This window comes from Dasypus novemcinctus, chromosome 31 (assembly GCF_030445035.2).
Source record: "Dasypus novemcinctus isolate mDasNov1 chromosome 31, mDasNov1.1.hap2, whole genome shotgun sequence".
Taxonomy (NCBI): domain Eukaryota; kingdom Metazoa; phylum Chordata; class Mammalia; order Cingulata; family Dasypodidae; genus Dasypus; species Dasypus novemcinctus.
This window is the reverse complement of record NC_080703.1, coordinates 24,297,742-24,318,304: the sequence shown is the minus strand read 5'-3', so window position 1 is coordinate 24,318,304 and position 20,563 is coordinate 24,297,742. Positions and strand designations below refer to the sequence as shown.

At 50.2% G+C, this 20,563-nt stretch overlaps 1 protein-coding gene across 1 annotated transcript in view; it reads left to right on the top strand.

Annotated features, from left to right (window-relative positions):
* Positions 1-20,563, top strand: part of CRTAP (cartilage associated protein) — a 46,483-nt gene that overhangs the window by 6,238 nt on the left and 19,682 nt on the right. Inside the window, exons 2-4 of the mRNA XM_058290587.2 lie at positions 1,613-1,762; positions 10,827-10,998; positions 15,711-15,839. Coding sequence (XP_058146570.1) covers positions 1,613-1,762; positions 10,827-10,998; positions 15,711-15,839 — 451 coding nt within the window. The remainder of the gene's footprint in view (positions 1-1,612; positions 1,763-10,826; positions 10,999-15,710; positions 15,840-20,563) is intronic.

Genomic DNA, 20,563 nt, shown 5'->3' with positions numbered 1-20,563 from the left:
CCAGCCCCCAAGCTCCAGGGCCCACATGCCATGCCTGTAAAGCCCAAGGGAAGCCTTCTTCCTGGTCTAGGGCATTTCCTCGTTCTCCCTCTTCTGCCAGGCCAGTCAGCCTCTTCCTGCAGCTTCCTGCCCCCACGTCCCCCTCTCCTCCAACCTGTAAGTTCTCCCGAGAGCACAGGCCTTTGGTCAGGTGGGTAATTTCTGCATCCTGACCCAACACCTCCCTCCCTGAAGCAGTGACACTCAGAACCAGCTGGCCGCCCTTTAAAGGGGGGTGAAGAGAAGGGGGAAAAGAGAGGGAGAGGAACGTATGCATTAATTCCTCAAAATACCGTGTAGTCACCATGTCGTCGTGTTCAGATCACCGATACCTACGGAGTCCCGCCTTGTTGCAGGTGCTGTGCCAGAGATCAGGAGTCCGGCGTGAATAGCACACTGCTGAGGACTTCAGGTAGACTCAAGAACTGAGCGAGGTGTGAAAAGGGAGAAGACAGGACCCGGGGGAGCGTAAAAGGTGGTCTCAGGTTGCTGGGAGACAGGGAGAACGTACTAGAATGGACAGTCCACGGAGGCAGGGATTTTCTCCTCTTTTGCTGGGACCTACTGCCTGGAGCAGAGCTTAGCACATAGGAAGCTCCCGGCGAGTTCTTTGTGCAGTGAGGAGGGGGTGGCGGTCATCAAAAACCTAAGTGGAAGAGCTGGTACATGGGAAGGTTCTGTGAGAGTTGGGAAAACTTTGGTGTATTGGTCAAAGTTCCAGCAGTCACATGAGGTAGTTGGAAGAAAGTGTAACAAGGTGGTGATTTACAGAAGTGTATGCAGGGTGTGGGGATGATGCAGGTAACTTGTTCTCTAGGTTACACGGGTCCACAGACTGTGGGGGGGATTGTGCCCCAGGACAGACCACACCCATGGCTGAGTGAGGTAAGACTTTGTACTTAGTGTCGTTCCTGAAATGATTTAAGGCTTTGGGGTACTGTGGCGGAATGAATGTATTTGCATATGGAAAGCACTTGTCTTTTTGGGGTTCAGAGGGTGGAGTGTGGTGGTTTGAAGCTGTAGGGACCCCAGGAAAACAAGACCTTTAATCTGTTCCTGTGACTGTGGACCCACTGTAAATCGGGCCTTTGAGGAGGCTACTTGAGTTAAGGTGTGGCCCACCTCAAGCAGGGTGGAGTCCTTTATAAGCTGAGAGAATAGAGAGAGAGAAAGCCAGGAAGCAGGAAGCTGAACTCAACCAAACCTGGAAGAGAAGGGACCCTGGCAGATGATGCCATGTGCCCTGCCACGTGGCAGAAGAGCCAAGGATCGCTGGTCTCTGGGAAGAAAGCATCACCTTGGTTTGCACATTTTCCTGGACTGTAAGTATAAGTGGGAAAACTCCCATTGCTTCAGCTGGCCGTTTCATGGTATGGCATTAGGCAGCCCAGGAAATGCAAACGGCATCTAGGCAGTCCCTTCCAGGAATAAACACTGGTCCAGAGGTCTCGGGGGGCCCTGGAGACACTGTGAATGAACGCGGGTGCTGAAGGCCTGGACAGGCACTCCCGGTTTGCAAACATCACTGCTCAGCATCCAGTGAGTAGCTTTTATCTTTCTCCTCTGTGTTTAGGCAAACAATCTTCCGAAGGCCATCGCAGCGGCACACACCTTTCTCCTCAAGCATCCCGATGACACAATGATGAAGAGGAACATGGCGTATTACAAGAGCTTGCCTGGCGCCGAGGATTACATTAAAGACTTGGAAACCAAGTCCTACGAGGTACGTTCCAATTTTGACACAGCGGTTGACTGCAACGCGAATCGTTAAAGACGTGTGTCTCAGGTAACAGCCACTGACATCCGAGGACCTCTGGTGATTTGGGTGACGGTCTATGAATATTATGATAGTAATATATATTTGTTTTTGCCTCATGCAATGTATTGTCCAATGGAGAAGATAAAAAAACAGCAAACAATTATAAAAAATTAATCTCAACCAATTGTGTAATTCCAATGGTATAAACATTTTACCCTTGGGACGATTGCGGTTCCTCCCAGGGTTCACTTGGATCATGGGACGTACTGGGTAGCAATGGTTAGAGCCACCTGTCACCTAGAGAAACTTGTAATCATTGCAGTTCAGGGGGTAAATCACATCCTACATCAACGCCATTTGTAGAACTATATTCCAATAAAGCACTAAGACAGGGTTCTAGGACAAGTGCACAAGGAGTTTTAAAAATAAAGTTGATCCATTTAAGAATGAGTTTTTCCATTCTATGATGATTTTAAAGCCACCTTTCCTTCAAACGCTACATTTTATAAATACATTCAGGAGAAGCAGATGTGGCTCAAGTGATTGGGCTCCCGCCTACCACATGGGAGGTCCTGGGTTCGGTTCTCGGTGCCTCCCAAAGAAAATGAGCAAGACCAACGAGCTGATGTAACGGGCAGGTACGGTGAGCTGGCGCAATAAAAGACACGAGGAAAACACAATGAGAGACACAACAAAGCAGGGACTGGAGGTGGCTAAGGTGATTAGGTGCCTCCCTCCCACATCGGAGGTCCCAGGTTTGGTTCCCGGTGCTTCCTAAAAAGAAGACCGAGGCACACCAAACAGACACAGCAAGTGCAAACGGTGAGGGGGTGAGAAGAAATACATACATACCATAGATCTTTAAAAAAAAACCCAAAACATTTATTCGAGCATTCCGTTTTAAGATGGTGGAGTAAAGACATGTCTTGGAAATCATCCCCAACTAACCAGGAATGCAAGAAATGGAAACTTTAGTTTCTGTCTTTGATGAAAGGAGGAGACATCCGTAACCTCAAGTTACAACATGTATTATACTTGTCCAGGTGGAAAGGACCTGGAGGAGCTGGGGGGATGGGCTTTCGGAGTAGAGGGCCCTGGTACCTCTACCAGGGGAGTGCTGATGAGCTAGAACCGCAGCAATAAAGAGCTGATACAAGTGGGTGCTGTGGTCAGCGGCTGGGGCGGTGGGCACCGAGGAGGCTGAGGTAGGGCAGGGGCTGAAAACGGGGCGGGGGGCGGGGGGCGAGGTGGAGCAAGGTTCCATGAGGACCTGTTAGACCCCAAGGCTAAGGGCTTCTTTTTTTTTTTTTTTTTTTTTTAATTTTATATATTTTTTTTAATTGACTTTGTAATAATATTACATTAAAAATATATATATATATGTGAGGTCCCATTCAACCCCACCCCCCACCCCCCCTCTCCCCCCCCAACAACACTCGTTCCCATCATCATGACACATCCATTGGATTTGGTAAGTACATCTTTGGGCACCTCTGCACCTCATAGACAATGGTCCACATCATGGCCCATACTCTCCTCCATTCCATCCAGTGGGCCCTGTGAGGATTTACAATGTCCGGTGATTACCTCTGAAGCACCATCCAGGGCAGCTCCATGTCCCAAAGACGCCTCCACCTCTCATCTCTTCCTGCCTTTCCCCATACCCATCGTCCACCATGTCCACTTTTCCCAATCCAATGCCACCTCTTCTATGTGGACATTGGATTGGTTGTGTCCATTGCACCTCTATGTCAAGAGGAGGCTCAGATTCCACATGGATGCTGGATGCAATCCTCCCATTTTCAGTTGTAATCACTCTAGGCTCCATGGTGTGGTGATTGTCCTTCTTCAACTCCATCTTAGCTGAGTGTGGTAAGTCCAATAAATCAGATTGTAGGTGCTGGAGTCTGTTGAGGCTCAGGACCTGGCTATCACATTGTCAGTCCAGAGATTCAAATCCCCTAAATATATCTTAAACCCCAACATTAACTGCACCTCCAGCACATTAGCATGAAAGTCTTATGAAGGGAGATCCCATCTGAGTCCAGATTCATCACACATAAACACCATTTCCAAAGAGGGGCCATCTGCCCTGGTAGTTAACCCCATCGGCCATGACCATAACTCTCATGGGTCTCTTTAGCCTTCAAAGGAACCAATATCTGGGGGTTGTATCTGCTTTATCTGTCTCTCTGACTCTGCTCAGTTGTGCATGAGGGCAATCCTTCTGCCAGCCTCCAGACTCTTTTTTAGAAACTCGTAGCCATATAAACTCATTTCTCCTTTCCATTTCCCCCTTACTTTAGGTCAAACAGCATTTTAAAGTTATGTTATTTTATGTAGACATGGATATTCTGCTGATCCACACTGAACCTTCCTTATAAGGTCCTTTTCCAGTTGCATCATCAGTTGGTAGTTGATAGTGGTCCCTCGTTGCCAGGGAGGCTCATCCCCGGGTGTCATGTCCCACGCTGGAGGGAAGGCATTGCATTTACATGCTGAGTTTGGCTTCGAGACTGGCCACATTTGAGTAACATGAAGGCTGACAGGAGGAAATTCCCAGGCACAATGTTGCTCTAGGCCTTGTTCTTATTTTGGGTTTATCAGCTCACAAGCATAGTCATTAGCATCAGGGGCTCACTGTTGAACCCTCACTCCCTCCCGGTCCCCGCCGCTGTACCTGGGAGACTGTCGCTGCTCCCCTAGGGACCACAACAGAGCACCACTGGCCAGGAACCCAGTACCCCCCCTGCTGTGGTTTTTAATTGTTGCCACTATGAGTATATCCAATCATTACCATGCACCCTGGACATATGTTCTGTACAGCTCCCTGTCAGCCATATATCACCTGTCATTGGTATCCCATACCAGTATCCCTCCATTGCCATTGTTGAAACACTCTGTGATCCAGAACTCCCCGAAATTTGAAGCCCAATATAATGTCATGGTCCCTTGCTAGGGAATGGCATATAGCGATGGGTTTAAAGGATAGATAAAGAACTTGGATAAAGTTAGATAAAGAACTTAGATAAAGAATGTTGATTTGAAAAAATTCCACATCCTATCCTTTTTTTTTTTTTTCCCCCCTAATTATTCAGCATTTCTTCACAGGAGTCCTAGACCACAGCAATGCATATATATAATATACAGCACTCCCACACATCCACCAGAAAACCTTTTCCCTTCCGCAGTGATACTCTTACGCCCTATTCATATCATATTTACTTAAGGTGATGTACAGAGTCTGAGATATTAGCTTTCTAACAAGGTAACATCTGTGCTTCCATTATGGTGCATACTTTAGGATACACAGTTCTTTACATTTTTAGTTATCCTATGTTTTACATTATGGTTTACATTATCAGTCTGTCATCTCCTTTATGTTATGGTGTAATATTACATGTTTTATATCCATCCTTGTGTACTCTCAAGAAACTCCTCTCTTGCCCCCCATTTACTTTGGTTCCACACATTTAACGTCCATTTTCCCTTCCACCTTGGTGCCCACAGTGACAGCCAACCTCCGTTTCCTGAGGAGCCACTTCCAGAGATAGATGGAATAGTGTTCAGGGCCTAACTTGCTCAACTGCCCCAATGCCCTGGGAGCCACCCTTTCTCTCGAGGGATACAGTTCCCTCTATTTGATGGCATTAGTCCTCCCCAGGATGTGGGTCCACCCCCACTCTCACTACTTGGGATTCCACCCCATGGTGTCACCCACTCTGGCAGAATGAGCATTTAGACATTCCCCAGGAGCCCGTCCTGCATCAGACCCTCCCCTCCGAGCATTCTAAACAGGTAACCCTCTTTATTATATTTTGATATGATTTTCTCGGCATTTTACTCTCCACCACCTCCTGACCCTCTCCTGTGTTCGTATGCTACCCCTCCCTCCCCCCACTTTTGGGCAACGTTACCCATCCGTCCCTCCCCAGCCACCCTCAAATCCGTAAAGCCCCAACCAAAGGCAACCCCTTGCCCCCCTTTTATCTCTTCTTTGTGTTCATACTTACTACCATCTCGTCTTAAATTCCACCCCTGCAGACATGGGCTCATATCCTTCCTCCACCCTCCGATTTCCTGTAAGCCTATCGTTCAGTCTCTTGCTATCTAGGGCAGCTTGTTTATTTCATATCATTGAGGTCATGTAGTATTTGTCCTTCAATGTCTGGGTTGCTTCACTCAACATAAGGTTCTCAGGATTCATCCATGTTATCACATGTGTTTGTAGTGTGTTTGTTCTTACAGCCGAGTAGTATTCCATTGTGTGTATATACCACATTTTATTGATCCACTCATCTGTTGATGGGCATTTGGGTTGATTCCAACTTTTGGCAATAGTGAACAATGCTGCTATGAACATTGGTGTACATATATCGGTTTGTGTCCTTGTTTTCAGTTCTGCTGGGTATATACCCAGCAGTGGTATTGCTGGGTCATATGGCAAATCTATGGCTAGTTTTTTGAGAAACCGCCATACTGTCCTCCAGAATGGTTGGATCCTTCTGCATTCCCACCAGCAGTGGATGAGTGTTCCCCTTCCTTCACATCCTCTCCAGCACTTGTATTCTTCTGTTTTTTTCATAGCTGCCAATCTTATGGGTGTAAGATGGTATCTCATTGTAGTTTTAATTTGCATTTCCCTGATAGCTAGAGATTTGGAACATTTTTTCATGTGCTTTCTTGCCATTTGTATTTCTTCTTCGGAGAAGTGTCTGTTTAAGTCTTTTTCCCATTTTTTAAATGGGTTGTTTATCTTTTTATTTTCAAGATATAGGAGTTCTTTATATATGCAAGTTATAAGTTTCTTATCAGATATATGATTGCCAAATATTTTCTCCCACTGTGTGGGCTCCCTTTTTACTTTCTTGACAAACTCCTTTGAGGTGCAGAAGGCTTTAATTTTGAGGAAGTCCCATTTATCTATTAGTTCTTTTGCTGCTCGTGCTTTTGGTGAGATATTCATAAATCCATTTCCTATTACAAGGTCCTGTAGATGTTTCCCTACACTGCTTTCTAAGGTTTTTATGGTCTTGGCTCTTATATTTAGGTCTTTGATCCATCTTGAGTTGATCTTTGTATAAGGTGTGAGATGGTAATCCTCTTTCATTCTTCTACATATGGCTATCCAGTTCTCCAGACACCATTTGTTGAATAGGCCACTCTCTCCCAATTGAGAGGGTTTGGTGGCTTTATCGAATATTATGTGGCTGTATATGTGAGGTTCTATATCAGAGCTTTCAATTTGATTCCATTGGTCTATGTGTCTCTCCTTATGCCAATACCATGCTGTTTTCACCACCATAGCTTTATAGTATGTTTTGAAGTCAGGTAGTGTGATTCCTCCAATTTCGTTTTTCTTTTTCAGTATGTGCTAAGGGCTTCTTATATCGTGATGGGGTGTCATGCTCACTCTCCACCAGCAGGGACCCTTAGAGGGTGCACAAGTCTCTTTTCCGGGGGCCCTTGAGAGCTCTCCAGTTTTGCAGGGCTGGGGGCTGCCCGTGCTTGCCTTCTGGTGTCTGAGAGCCCACGTGGGGGGAGGCCTGAGGGTCTCAGCAGAGCCCGAGGACGTCTGCTCCTTCCCGGTGTTCAGCTCCGTGCCTCAACTCGGGCCTCTGCTCTGTCCCTAACTCCTCAGACTTCACTGTCAAGTCTAGAAGACACCACCAGTTCCAGTGGCTTTGGGAGCTGTGATCTCCTGGGAGGAAACCCAGGAGCCCAAGAGCTCTGCTTCCGACTTTGAGCCCTGGTTTCAGTTCCCTGCCTTGCTCCAGCCTTCCGCCGGCCCTAGTGCTGGCAGGTGCTGAGCAACGTGGAGTTCACTCCCCTGGGAGTTCCCTCTGCAGCTGTTTGACTTTCTGTCTCTCCAGAGGTTGTTGAAATCTCTTGTCTGCTGCTTTCTCTTCTCTCGTTCTGCCATAAAAAGAGTATATGCCTTTTCTCCTTTCCTTTTTTTTAGGAGGCATCGGGAACCGAACCCGGGACCTCCCATGTGGGACGGAGGCGCCTAACTGCTTGAGCCACATCTGCCTCCTGCTTTGTTGGGTCTCTCATTATGTTTTCCTCCCTGTGCCTCTCATTGCGTCATCTTGCTGTGCCAGCCTGCTGTGTCAGCTCGTTGTCTTGCCTGGGAACTGAACCCGGGACCTCCCATGTGGTAGGCGGGAGCCTAATTGCTTGAGCCGCCTCCATGTCCCTGTTTTTCTCTCTTCATGGTTGTTTTCATAGGCTTTGGGGAGCAGAGCTGAAGGCAAGGGTTCAGTGCACCGTGTTTCCCTGGACGTCAGCTAGGCTCTTCTTTCCCTCTCGGGGGCCCTGCGGGTTGTGGCTGGGCCACCCTCACTGCTTGCCTCCTTCCTGCTGCTGCTGCTTCTGCAGAGCCAGCTGCTCAGGGCTGCTCCTCATTTGCCCAGTCTCCAGGCACCTCCAGGTCTCTGCCTGTCCCCTTTCCAGGGGATGCTTCCTCTCCAAGAGGTTTTGGGCGAGTCATTCTCTACCGAAAATTCCAGGTCTATGGGGGGAACTCCTGATCCCTCATGCTGGAGCACCTGAAAGGAAATCCAAATGGAGAGTGCCAGGCTTGTCTCAAGGCCAGTCCTGGCCCCCCCAAGTTAGCAACTTCCCCCATACACCCAAGATCTCTGTTTCTTGTAAGAACAAGCTGCTTGCTCAGCCCCAATTATTGCTCTTTCAGCTTATTCAGTCAACAACTAGCAGAAATTCCTTGAAATTTCCACTGTCTGGCAATGTGCCCTTCTCAATAATTTGTGCTTAATTCATACTCTCATTTTTTTTTTTAAAGATTTATTTTATTTATTTATTTCTCCCCGCCCCCTTAATGTTTTGCACTTGCTTTGTCTGTTCATCTTTGTTTCTTTAGGAGGCACCGGGAGCCAAACCCAAGACCTCCGATGTGGGAGGAAGGCACCTACTTGCTTGAGCCACCTCCATTTCCTGCTTTGTTGTGTTTCTCATTATGCTTTTCCTCCCTGTGTCTCTTGCTGTGTCATCTTATTGTGTCCGATTGTTGCACCTGCCTGTTGAGTCAGCTCTCTGTCTTCTTTAGGAGGTACCGGAAACCTCTGCTCCCTGCCTTCTTGTGTCTCTCATTGTGTTTTTTTTTCCTTCTTGTGTCTCTTGTTGCATCATCTTGTGTCAGCTTGCTGGCCTACCTGTCACGCCAGCTCACTGTCTTCTTTAGGAGGCACCATGAATTGAACCAGAGACCTCCCATGTGGTAGGTGGGAGCTCGATTACTTGAGCCACATTCCTTTCCCTTTTTTTTGAGGTACTGGGGACTGGGGATTGAACCCAGAACCTCATACGTGGGAAGCTGGTGCTAAACTACTGAGCCATATTGGCTTCCCTGAGTTGGCTTTTTAGTTTTGTTTTGCTTATTGTTTGTTTTTGTTTCTTCACGAGGCACCAGGAACCGAACCTGGGACCTCCCATGTGGGAGGCGGGAGCTCAACTACATGAGCCACGTCTGTTCTGGGCTCTTCTATTTTGTACTTCATTGTTTGGGGGGTGGCAATGAGGGTATCAGGTGCTTGCTCTTGAGCTCCTGTCTTTTCCTTGTTTTAATTTTTAAAATGAACTTTATTGAGGTACAGTTTATTTACAATGTGTTTCTCAATTTTAAATGTAACAATTTGATGAGTTTTGATAAATGTGTACGGCCATGTAATTACCACCATAGTCATGATATAGATTATTTTCGTCATGCAAGATGGTTCCCTCATGTGCCTTCACAGTCAAGCTCCTGACCCCCGGCTAATCTGATTTCTGATACTTAGTTTTGCCTATTTTCTTGCTTCAGATTTGATTTTATTATCAAGAACGTGCTACTTTTTTTTTTTTTTAAGATTTATTTATTCCCACCCCCCCCCCCCCCCCCGTTGTCTGCTCTTGGTATCCATTTGCTGTGTGTTCTTCTGCGTCCGCTTGTATTCTTATCAGGCAGCACTGGGGATCTGTGTCTCTTTTTGTTGCATCATCTTTCTTCGTCAGCTCTTTGTGTGTGTGGCACCACTCCTGGGCAGGCTGCGGTTTTGCATAGGGTGGCACTCCTTGCTCAGGGGGCACCCTTACGTAGGGACACCCCTGCGTGGGCCGGCACTCCTTGTGCACATCAGTACTGCGCGTGGTCCAGCTCACCATATGAGCCAGGAGGCCCTGGGTATCGAACGCTTGGACCTCCTATATCATAGGTGGATGCTCTATCTGTTGAGCCACATCTGCTTCCCAAGAACCTGCTACTTTTAAAATTAAAACTAAGAAAGAATCCATGCGGTGCAGCAGTACTGCAAAATGTATTCACCAAATGCAATGAATGTGCCTCAATGAAAGAGGCTGTTGATGTGGGAGCAGTGGGGGTGGGGTATATGGGAACCTCATATATTTTTAATGTAACATTTTTTGTGATCATTGTATCTTCAAAAAAATGCAATTAAAAAATGATGGGGGTGGGGAGCGGGGTATATGGGAACCTCTTATGTTTTTTATTTATTTATTTATTTTTAAAGATTTATTTATTTATTTAATTTCCCCCGCTCCCCTGGTTGTCTGTTCTTGGTGTCTATTTGCTGCGTCTTGTTTCTTTGTCTGCTTCTGTTGTCGTCAGCGGCACGGGAAGTGTGGGCGGCGCCATTCCTGGGCAAGCTGCTCTTTCTTTTCACGCTGGGCGGCTCTCCTTACGGGGCGCACTCCTTGCGCGTGGGACTCCCCCACGCGGGGCACGGCACTCCTTGCGCGCATCAGCACTGCGCATGGCCAGCTCCACACGGTCAAGGAGGCCCAGGGTTTGAACCGCGGACCTCCCATGTGGTAGAAGGACGCCCTAACCACTGGGCCAAAGTCCGTTTCCCTTATGTTTTTTAATGTAACATTTTATGTGATCTATTAACTTTAAAAAAAGAGATAATTATTTTTAAAAATTAAATTAAAAATAAATAAAAAAATAAAACTAAGAAAGGAGTTCTGCTTAGCCTCGCCCGCGCCCCCTCCCTGGTTTCGTGCTTTGCAGAGCCTGTTCATCCGGGCGGTGCGGGCGTACAACGGCGAGAACTGGCGCACGTCCATCACCGACATGGAGCTGGCCCTGCCCGACTTCTTCAAGGCCTTTTACGAGTGTCTGGCCACCTGTGAGGGCTCCCGGGAGATCAGGGACTTCAAGGACTTCTATCTCTCCATAGCGGGTAAGCGGGATCGCCGTGCCCGCGGCGCGGGTCCCCCGTGCGTGTCTGCCAGCCGGCTGCACGCTTCCCGGGGGACTCGAGTGGCCTCTGGGGAGCTTCTGGTCTTCAAGACTCATGGGTACCCACGAAGTGAAACCTTCCACTCGACGGGGGCTTTGGGTGAAGTAGCTGAGGATCACGGTCAAGCAGCTCTGCTCTGTCAACCCTGCTCAGTTACGGATTCCCCAGAAGGGTTTTTTTCTTTGTAAGGTTTATTTTTTATTTATTTCTCTCCCCCGCCTCTGTTGTCTGCTCTCTGTGTCCATTCGCTGTGTGATCTTCTGTGTCTGCTTGGATTCTTACCAGTGGCACCGGGAATCTGTGTCTCTTTTTGTTGCGTCAGCTCTCTGTGTGTGCAGCACCACTCCTGGGCAGGCTGCGCTTTTTTTGCTCAGGGCGGCTCTCCTTACGGGGCGTACTCCTTGCGCATGGGGCTCCCCTATGCGGGGGACACCCCTGCGTGGCAGGGCACTCCTTGCGCGCATCAGCACTGCGCATGGGCCAGCTGCACACGGGTCAAGGAGGCCCGGGGTTTGAACCCTGGACCTCCCATGTGGTAGGCAGACGCTCTATCCGTTGAGCCAAATCCACTTCCCCCCATAAGCTTTTGGAAACATCAAAATGGGCCCCAGAGCAACTCAGTGACTCACATTACTGAGATAACTTTGATTATGGGAGATGTGCAGTACACATAGTTAGAGCAGTGGGCCCTTATGTAGTCTCTACAGGTGACTTTTTGAAAAATATTTTTTTTTCTGGTTCTAAAATAATATATACTTATTACAGAGACTTTAGAAAACACAGAAAGAGAAGAGAAGAAAGAGTGAAAACCTAACACAGAGCCCATAGATAACCCAGATTCCCCTATGGTCACTCTTAGCCTTTAGGGGACGGGGTCACTCCAGAAAGGGGAAATCGCTGAGAGATTCCTCAAAGTGCTTTGGGGGACACGTTCTCAGAGCTGCACCTTGGGTGCAGGATGGGTGTCCTGGGCAAACACTGTGGGGAATGGGCTGCGTGCTGTGTGTCCTTCCTTGAAAGGCACTGAGCCCTTTAATGGTTAAAAGCTCTCTGAAATCCTGCTTCTTTTAAACTTATTATTCATGAACCTTTTTTCCTGTACAGTACCATTTTTTCTTTTTTTAAAAAAAGTTTGATTATGAACAATTTTATACATATAGAAAGACAGAGAGAATATCATGAGCCCTCATGTGCCCATGACCCAGCTTAGCAACTCAGGGCCGCTCGGGCATCTAATTCCTACCTGCTTCTTACTCCCTTGTGTTAATTTGACACAAATCCCAGATGTTACATCATTTCATTTATAATATTTCTGTATATACTTCTAAAAGAAGAGGACTTTAAAAAAAAAAACAATACACATAACCCCAAACTATTATACCTTTTAACATTTAATATCATCACCAGATATCCAGACAGAAATGTCATAAGTGCTGTGTGTGCTTAATTGTATTTATTTGTTTGCTTGTTTGTTTGTTTTCCCCACCGCTTTGTTGCATGCTCATCTTTTTTTTTAGGAGGCACCAGGGACTGAACCCAGGATCTCCCATGTAGAAGGGAGGTGCCCAGTCACTTGAGCCACCCCTGCTCCCTGCTTGTTGAGTCTCTCATTGTGTTTCCGTATTGTGTCTGTTTATTGTGTCATCTTGTTGCATCAGCTCGTGCCAGCATGGCACGTCAGCTCACTGTCTTGCTCATCTTCTTTAGGCAGCACTGGGAACCAAACCTGGGACCTCCCATGTGGGAAGGAAGTACCTAATCACTTGAGCCACTTCCTCTCCCTGCTTTGTTGTGTCTTTAATTATGTTTTCCTCCTTGTGTCTCTTGTTGCATCAGCTTGCTGGACTAGCCCATTGTGTCACCTTGCTGTCTTGCTTGTCTTCTTTAGGAGGCGCTGGGACCCTCCCTGTGGTAGGCAGGAGCCACATCTTGAGCCACATCTGCTTCCCCTGTGTGCTTCTAGTTTAGTTTGTTTCAATCAGGACCTGTATAAAGCTCACACACTGCAATGCATTGATAGATTTTAAGTCTCTTCTAACATATATGTTCTACTCCGTATCTTCCCTACCACACCCCCTTGCTCTTTGTTGAAGAATCTGCTTCAGTTGGTCCACACTCTGGATTTTGCATATTCACCTGCCCTCTCTATTTCTTATAAGCTGAAGGATGGCTGTAGAAGCTTGACTGGGCTCAGGTCTGATTTCTTTGGGTGGCGGAAGGGGAGTACGGCTACTTCTTAGTTGGTCAGTGGTCTGCTAGGAGGGGTTGCTCTTTCAGCCCCGCTTCGTGCCTGTGGGCGTGGGGAAATAGTCCTTATGCCCAGAACAGAGGGAGGGAGGTGAAAAGAGAGCTTTCTGGGAGCTGCAGGGTTTTTCCCCTCTCTGTCTCTTCCCCCTCCTCTATCTGTTTTCTCTAAATAATATTCTTTGATAACTCAATCTCTTTATGGCCCTCTTTTTTCATTTAACTTTCGACTCTATGATTAGCAATACAGAACACGAAACTTCCCACTTTAATCACAATTAAGTGTACAATTCAGTAGCAGGAATTAAAGTCACACTATTGTCTTACTTCACTGGCATCTATTACTCCTCCTTTTTCATCTCACACAGAAACTGGTCACCCCCTCAGTTGTTTGGATGTCTGTGACATTTCTTAGATTCAGCGCTTGCATTTGGGACTGAATACTACAGAAATGTCTTCCTTGGTATCACATTCTGAAGTGCCCCCTGCAATGGGTCAGACTGTGCCCCTGACCCCCAAGATGTGGTCACATCCTCTCCACTGGTTCTTGTGAACGTGAACATGTGTGCAGATTGGACCTTCGCAGGTTTCATCAAGTTGACGTCAACCTTAAGAGAAAGGAGAGGGACACGCGGGAAGGCCTTGTGGCTGCAGGGCTGGACTGGTGGGACACGGCTACTAGCCAGGGAGCACCCAGGGCCGCCAGCCCCCATGGAGGCTGGGCGAGGGGGAGGGATGGGCTCTCAGCCTGCAGAGGCGGACTGGCAGGACATGGCTACTAGCCAGGGAGCACCCAGGACCGCCAGCCCCCATGGAGGCTGGGCGAGGGGGAGGGACGGGCTCTCAGCCTGCAGAGGCGGACTGGCAGGACATGGCTACTAGCCAGGGAGCACCCAGGACCGCCAGCCCCCATGGAGGCTGGGCGAGGGGGAGGGACGGGCTCTCAGCCTGCAGAGGCGGACTGGCGGGACATGGCTACTAGCCAGGGAGCACCCAGGACCACCAGCCCCCATGGAGGCTGGGCGAGGGGGAGGGACGGGCTCTCTCTCAGCCTCCAGAAGGGAATCGCCAATGCCTTGGTTTCGGGGCTTAGACTTCCTCCCTTGTCCACGTGCCAGTGCGTCCTCTCCTCTCATAAATGAGGCTGTATTGGTCAGCCCACAGGGTGCTGACACAAAGTATCAGAACTCTGCTGGCTTTTATAAAGGGTGTTTATTTGTTGTAGATGCTTACAGTTACCAGGCCATAAAGCATAAGTTACTTCCCTCACCAAAGTCTGTTGCCACGTGTTGGGGCAAGATGGCGGCCGACGTCTGCCAGGGTTCAGGCGTCCTGGGCTCCTCTCTTCCCAGGGCTTGCTTCTCTTTCCTCACAGCCAAGTTCCTCTGTGTGCTTAGTTCCTGGGGCTCCAGCTCAAGACTCCAGTGTCAAAACTCCAACTCTCTTCTTTTGCCATGTCTTTTCTCTCTAAGTCCCCACCCACCAAGGGGCAGGGACGCAACACCCTACTGACATGGCCCAGTCAAAGCCGTAATCATAATAATCATGCCCAGGTACAGACCAGTTTACAAATATAATCCAATATCTATTTTTGGAATTCATACCCGTATCAGACTGCTACAGAGATATAGCATCTCTTCACGATGCTTATGATCCTTTTTTTTAATAAATCAATTTTATTGATGCATATCAATAAAGCATACAGTTCATCCAAAGTGTACAATCAGTGGTATTTGGTATAATCATGTAGTTATGCATTCATCACTTCAATCATTATAGAGCATTTTCATTATTTCAATAATAATAATAAACAAAAACAAGAAAATTCTTCCCCTTGCAAACTCTCTGTTTTCCCTGCTGTACATAGCTGCTACTTCTGGCTATTCTTGCACAATTATTTATTTATTAAGAGGTTTTAATGAGATATCTTCACATCCCCTATAATCTATCCAAAGAATATAATCAATGACTTTTAGTATAATTGCAATGGTGTACATTCATCATCTCAAAAATCTTAGAACCATTTCATTACTCCAAAAGGAAAGACTCCATGACCCTTAGCATACCTTCCCCAGCCCAACATAACCACGAATCTAATTTCATCTTTATAAATTGATTTATGTTTATATTTTATGTAAATGGAATTATGATCCATTTTTATAATTTCTGTTAACATCCTTTGGTTATTTTTGTGCTGGGCTGTGTGTCTTTTTTTCTTATTGTTCGTTGCCTTGTCTGTCTTTTTTTAAAATTGATTTCAAGGCCCTTTCTGTGTATTCAAGTCATTAGCCCTTTATCGTAAGTGTTGCAACTATTTTTCCTGGACCTCGATTTACCTATTTGTATCAGAAGTAGGGTATTACGAAAGTGATGGATGCGCTGCTCTGAAAACGTGTGTGTTCTTGCAGATCATTATGTAGAAGTCCTGGAATGCAAATTGCAGTGTGAAGAGAATCTCACCCCCGTCGTTGGAGGCTACCCTGTCGAGAAATTCGTGGCCACCATGTACCATTACCTGCAGTTTGCCTACTATAAGTGTAAGTACTCATCCTCTGTGAGAGCTTGGACAAGGTGTTTAATCCTCCCAAGCATGTTCTCCTGCTGTCAAATAAGAATAACCCCCCTTAGCTCTGAGGTCCGTTGGTGTGTCATCGAGCACCCCTTGAGAGCCCTTTCCCCTGTCATTGTCCTCGCTTGTCAGACTGTGAGCATTTCATTCAGTTGGTTCTCCCTCGAGCTGAAAGGGGAGTTTATCCATCAGAACATTCCCAGTGGGAGAAAAGGTAGTTTCAAGTTCAAACTTCAGAGCCCACCTGTCTTGGCTTTTCCTTCTTCCCACGGAATTGACTTGGCAGAGGACCACTTGTTTGAGCCGTGTGTACCTTGACGGTTCGGTTATAAGCTGAGAACCCTGACTTTTGGGTTGTCCCAAGAAACAGAACCAATCGGATACATGTAGTAAGAGATTTATTTTAAGGAGTCGGCACATGCAGTTGATGGGGGCTGGCAGGTCAAACGTCTTTAGGGCAGGCTGGCAGGCTGGAAACGTGGCAGGAGCTGACGTCACAGTCCTGAGGCAGAACTTTTTCCCTGGGAAACCTCAGTGTTTTGTTTTGTTTTGTTTTTTATCTCCCCTCTTGTGGCTTTTCCCATGCTGTCTGCTCTCTGTGTCCGTTTGCTGTGCGCTCTTCTGCGTTTCTGCTTGTCTCCCTTTTTGTTGTGTCGCCTTGTTGAGCTGGCTCTCCACAGTGCTTGCGGGCCGGGCGGGACTCCGTGGCGCTTGTGGGCCAGGTGACACTCCACGGCGCCTGGGCCAGTGGCTCTCTGCAGCATGCAGGCGAGCCTGCCTTCAGAAGGAGGGACATGAACCCAGGGCCTCCCACTTGGTAGACGGGAGCCCAACTGACTGAGCCACAGCCGCTTCCCAGTTTGGGTTCTTAAGGTCTCCACCTGATTGGATGAAGTCAGTTGACATTATCAAGAGTTATTCCCTTTACTTAAAGTCAGCGGACTGTGGGGGAGCAGACATGGTTCAAGCAGTTGGGGACCCGCCTTGCACATGGGAGGTCCTGGGTTCAGTTCCCGGTGCCTCCTAAAGAAGAAACGTCGAGCAGACAACAAGCGGACACAGCAAGTACACAACGAGCAGACAGATGAGGGAGCCATCTGGGGCGGGGTGGGGGTGAGTCAACTGATTGTGGATGTTAATCACATCTCCAAAGTACCTTCCCAGCAACCTCTAGACCAGCATTGGACCAAATAACTGGGTGCCGTAGCCTAGCCAAGTTGACACAACAGATCAGCCCCCCATACAGAGGAGGGTTTATTGAGGACGGCTGCAGCAGGAACTGCTCTGGCCTAATGAAGTCACGCCAGGACCAGTGGCAGCAGGTTTCTGGCGGATGCCCCTGGGTCACCCAGGGCTGTCCTGGGAAGAGAGAGGAGACCTTGGCTTCCATAGCCCTCCTTTCCCATTGTTCTTTGTTATCTTCCCTCTTCCGGCGACAGCAACCTACCCTTTGAGCCTGGCTCCCTGCCTGCTTGCATGCCCAAGGCTAATTGTGTGTGTATGTGTGTGTCTGTTATAGATATTGAAAAACATTTATTTTTTTCTTACTGCTAATCAAGATTGTTCCTGGGAAGGCTTTGCTGGCAGGTCCTCTGGATTCACATACCATAGCCTCTCGGTAGTGAACCTGATCTCGGGCCCCCTGAACCTCAGCTAAGGATGCAATGAGAAGCCTCGTCTCTGTGCTTGGGATGCGGTCAAGGTCAGCAGGAGGGCGACGTGTGTTTTAACCAGGTGTCCTTTCCAGAAGTCCCCCTGCACGAGGGCAGGGCTGACGTTCTCCTTTCCGCCCGATGGTTGGTGAAAGGATTGTTTAGCACAGAGAAGGGGCTCGTCGGCGTGATCTTTGAATGTGCTTTCACAGGTGACGCCCCGAGCGTGTGGCAGCTGCTCAGCACGTGTCCTTGCTAGGGTTGAGAGGATGTGTTTTTGCCCGTGAAGAGCCTCTTTTTAAAATATGAGTGATTTATTGTTGCTTTCTTTCCAAAAAGCTTGTAGCTTTTTATTGCAGCAAATGGCACAACTTGGAAATGTCTAGAGAAATATCCAAAGCAAACCGCTCATTTCCAACCCTCCTGCTTCCCCTCTCCTCCCAGCATTTTTTGTTTCTTTGTTTGGGGTACTGGGGCTGGGGATTGAACCCGGGACCTCGTATGTGGGAAGCCGGCATCAGCCACTGAGCCGCATGGGCTCCCCTGAGTTGGTTTTTGCGTTTGTTTGCTTGTTGGTTTTTTTTTTTTAAGGAGGCACCTGGAACCGAACCCGGGACCTCCCATGTGGGAAGGGGGCGCTCAGCCGCTGGAGCCACATCCGCTCCCCCCAGCCCAGTGTTCGCTTTAATCACCCACATTTCTCTCTGTGGAGGAGCCCTGTGTCAATGAGAAGTATAGACATGATATCCATTGAGTGCTGTTTTTTTTTAACTTGCAGAAATTTTCAAACCAATATAAAAGTAGAGAGCAGGGTCTCATGAATGCCAGTGTGCCCATCACCCAGCATACCCATCACCCAGTGCGGCGGCTTGCTCGGTCGGTAGAGGTGGGGTCTGGCTGCGGATGAGGGGTCGGTCCAGCTCTGGACGAGGGATTGGTCCCACTTGGGATGAGGGGTCGGTCCCGCTTGGGACGAGGGGTCGGTCCGGCAGCAGACGAGGGATCGGTCTCACAAGGGGTTGCGCGGTTTGGCTGACGGGGTCGCCTGGCGAAGCCGGCGACGAAGGGGTCGCCCGGAGAAGCAGGCGACGAACTGGGGACAAGGGAGGCCAGGCCCTTGTCGGGGGCTCTCAGGACTGGAGGGCGCACGGCAGAAGAACTACCGCGGAGACAAGGTAAACACGCAAGTCCACTTTACTGAGGGAGAGGCAACAGTTTTATAGGGGCTGGGGAAGGCTGATTGGTCGAAGCCACGCCCTGTTCTGATTGGTTGCCGGCGAAAGGTCAGTGGGCGGTACTGGACGGGGGAGGGGTGGTGGTTAGGGATTGGCTGTCGCTGTTGCTGGGGGAAGGGGCAGGGTTTAGGGATTGGTGGCTGCTGTTGCTGGGGTGGAGGGCAGACTTGAGTTTCCCGCCCACGCCTGGCTATTGCTGCTGTCGGGGGAAGGGAAAAGGGCGGGCTGGATTTTTCCGCCCACGCCTGGCTGTTGCTGCTGTCGGGGGAGGGGAAAAGGGCAGACTGGAATTTTCTGCCCTGCGCCTGCGCAGGGAGAAGGAAGAAGAAGGGTGCCGCCCCACAAGGCATCGTGTGGCGCCATCTGGGAGGAGGGGCGGCCGCGGAAGCATGGCTGCCGAGAAGGGGAGACCCGAGGGCACTCTGCGCCCATGCCGAGCTTCCTTCAGGGGTGGCGGTGGGCCCGACCAACCACCCTATTATGGGGGCAGCGGAATTAGGCCTACCGCGGCCGCTCCCCTGCCAGGCCAGCAAACCACACTTCAGCCCGAGGGGTGACCGCAACCCAGTGTGCCCATCACCCCACGGGCCCATCACCCAGTGTGCCCATCACCCCGCGGGCCCATCACCCAGCGTGCCCATCACCCCGCGGGCCCATCACCCAGCGTGCCCATCACCCCGCGGGCCCATCACCCCGCGGGCCCATCACCCCACGTGCCCATCACCCAGCGGGCCCATCACCCAGCGTGCCCATCACCCAGCATACCCATCACCCAGCGTGCCCATCACCCCACGGGCCCATCACCCAGTGTGCCCATCACCCCGCGGGCCCATCACCCAGCGTGCCCATCACCCCGCGGGCCCATCACCCAGCGTGCCCATCACCCAGCATGCCCATCACCCAGCGTGCCCATCACCCCGCGGGCCCATCACCCAGCGTGCCCATCACCCCGCGGGCCCATCACCCAGCGTGCCCATCACCCCGCGGGCCCATCACCCAGTGTGCCCATCACCCCGCGGGCCCATCACCCAGCGTGCCCATCACCCAGCATGCCCATCACCCAGCGTGCCCATCACCCCACGGGCCCATCACCCAGCGTGCCCATCACCCCGCGGGCCCATCACCCAGCGTGCCCATCACCCCACGGGCCCGTCACCCAGTGTGCCCATCACCCAGCGGGCCCGTCACCCCGCGGGCCCATCACCCCGCGGGCCCGTCACCCAGCGTGCCCATCACCCCGCGGGCCCATCACCCAGCGTGCCCATCACCCAGCATGCCCATCACCCAGCGTGCCCATCACCCCACGGGCCCATCACCCAGCGTGCCCGTCACCCCGCGGGCCCATCACCCAGCGTGCCCGTCACCCCGCGGGTCCGTCACCCAGCGTGCCCGTCACCCAGCGGGCCCGTCACCCCGCGGGCCCGTCACCCAGCGTGCCCGTCACCCAGCGGGCCCGTCACCCCGCGGGCCCGTCACCCAGCGTGCCCGTCACCCCGCGGGCCCGTCACCCAGCGTGCCCGTCACCCCGCGGGCCCGTCACCCAGCGTGCCCGTCACCCAGCGGGCCCGTCACCCCGCGGGCCCGTCACCCAGCGTGCCCGTCACCCCGCGGGCCCGTCACCCCGTGGGCCCGTCACCCCACGGGCCCGTCACCCAGCGTGCCCGTCACCCAGCGTGCCCATCATCCAGCGTGCCCATCACCCAGCGTGCCCATCACCCCACGGGCCCATCACCCAGCGTGCCCATCACCCAGCATACCCATCACCCAGCATGCCCATCACCCAGCGTGCCCATCACCCCACGGGC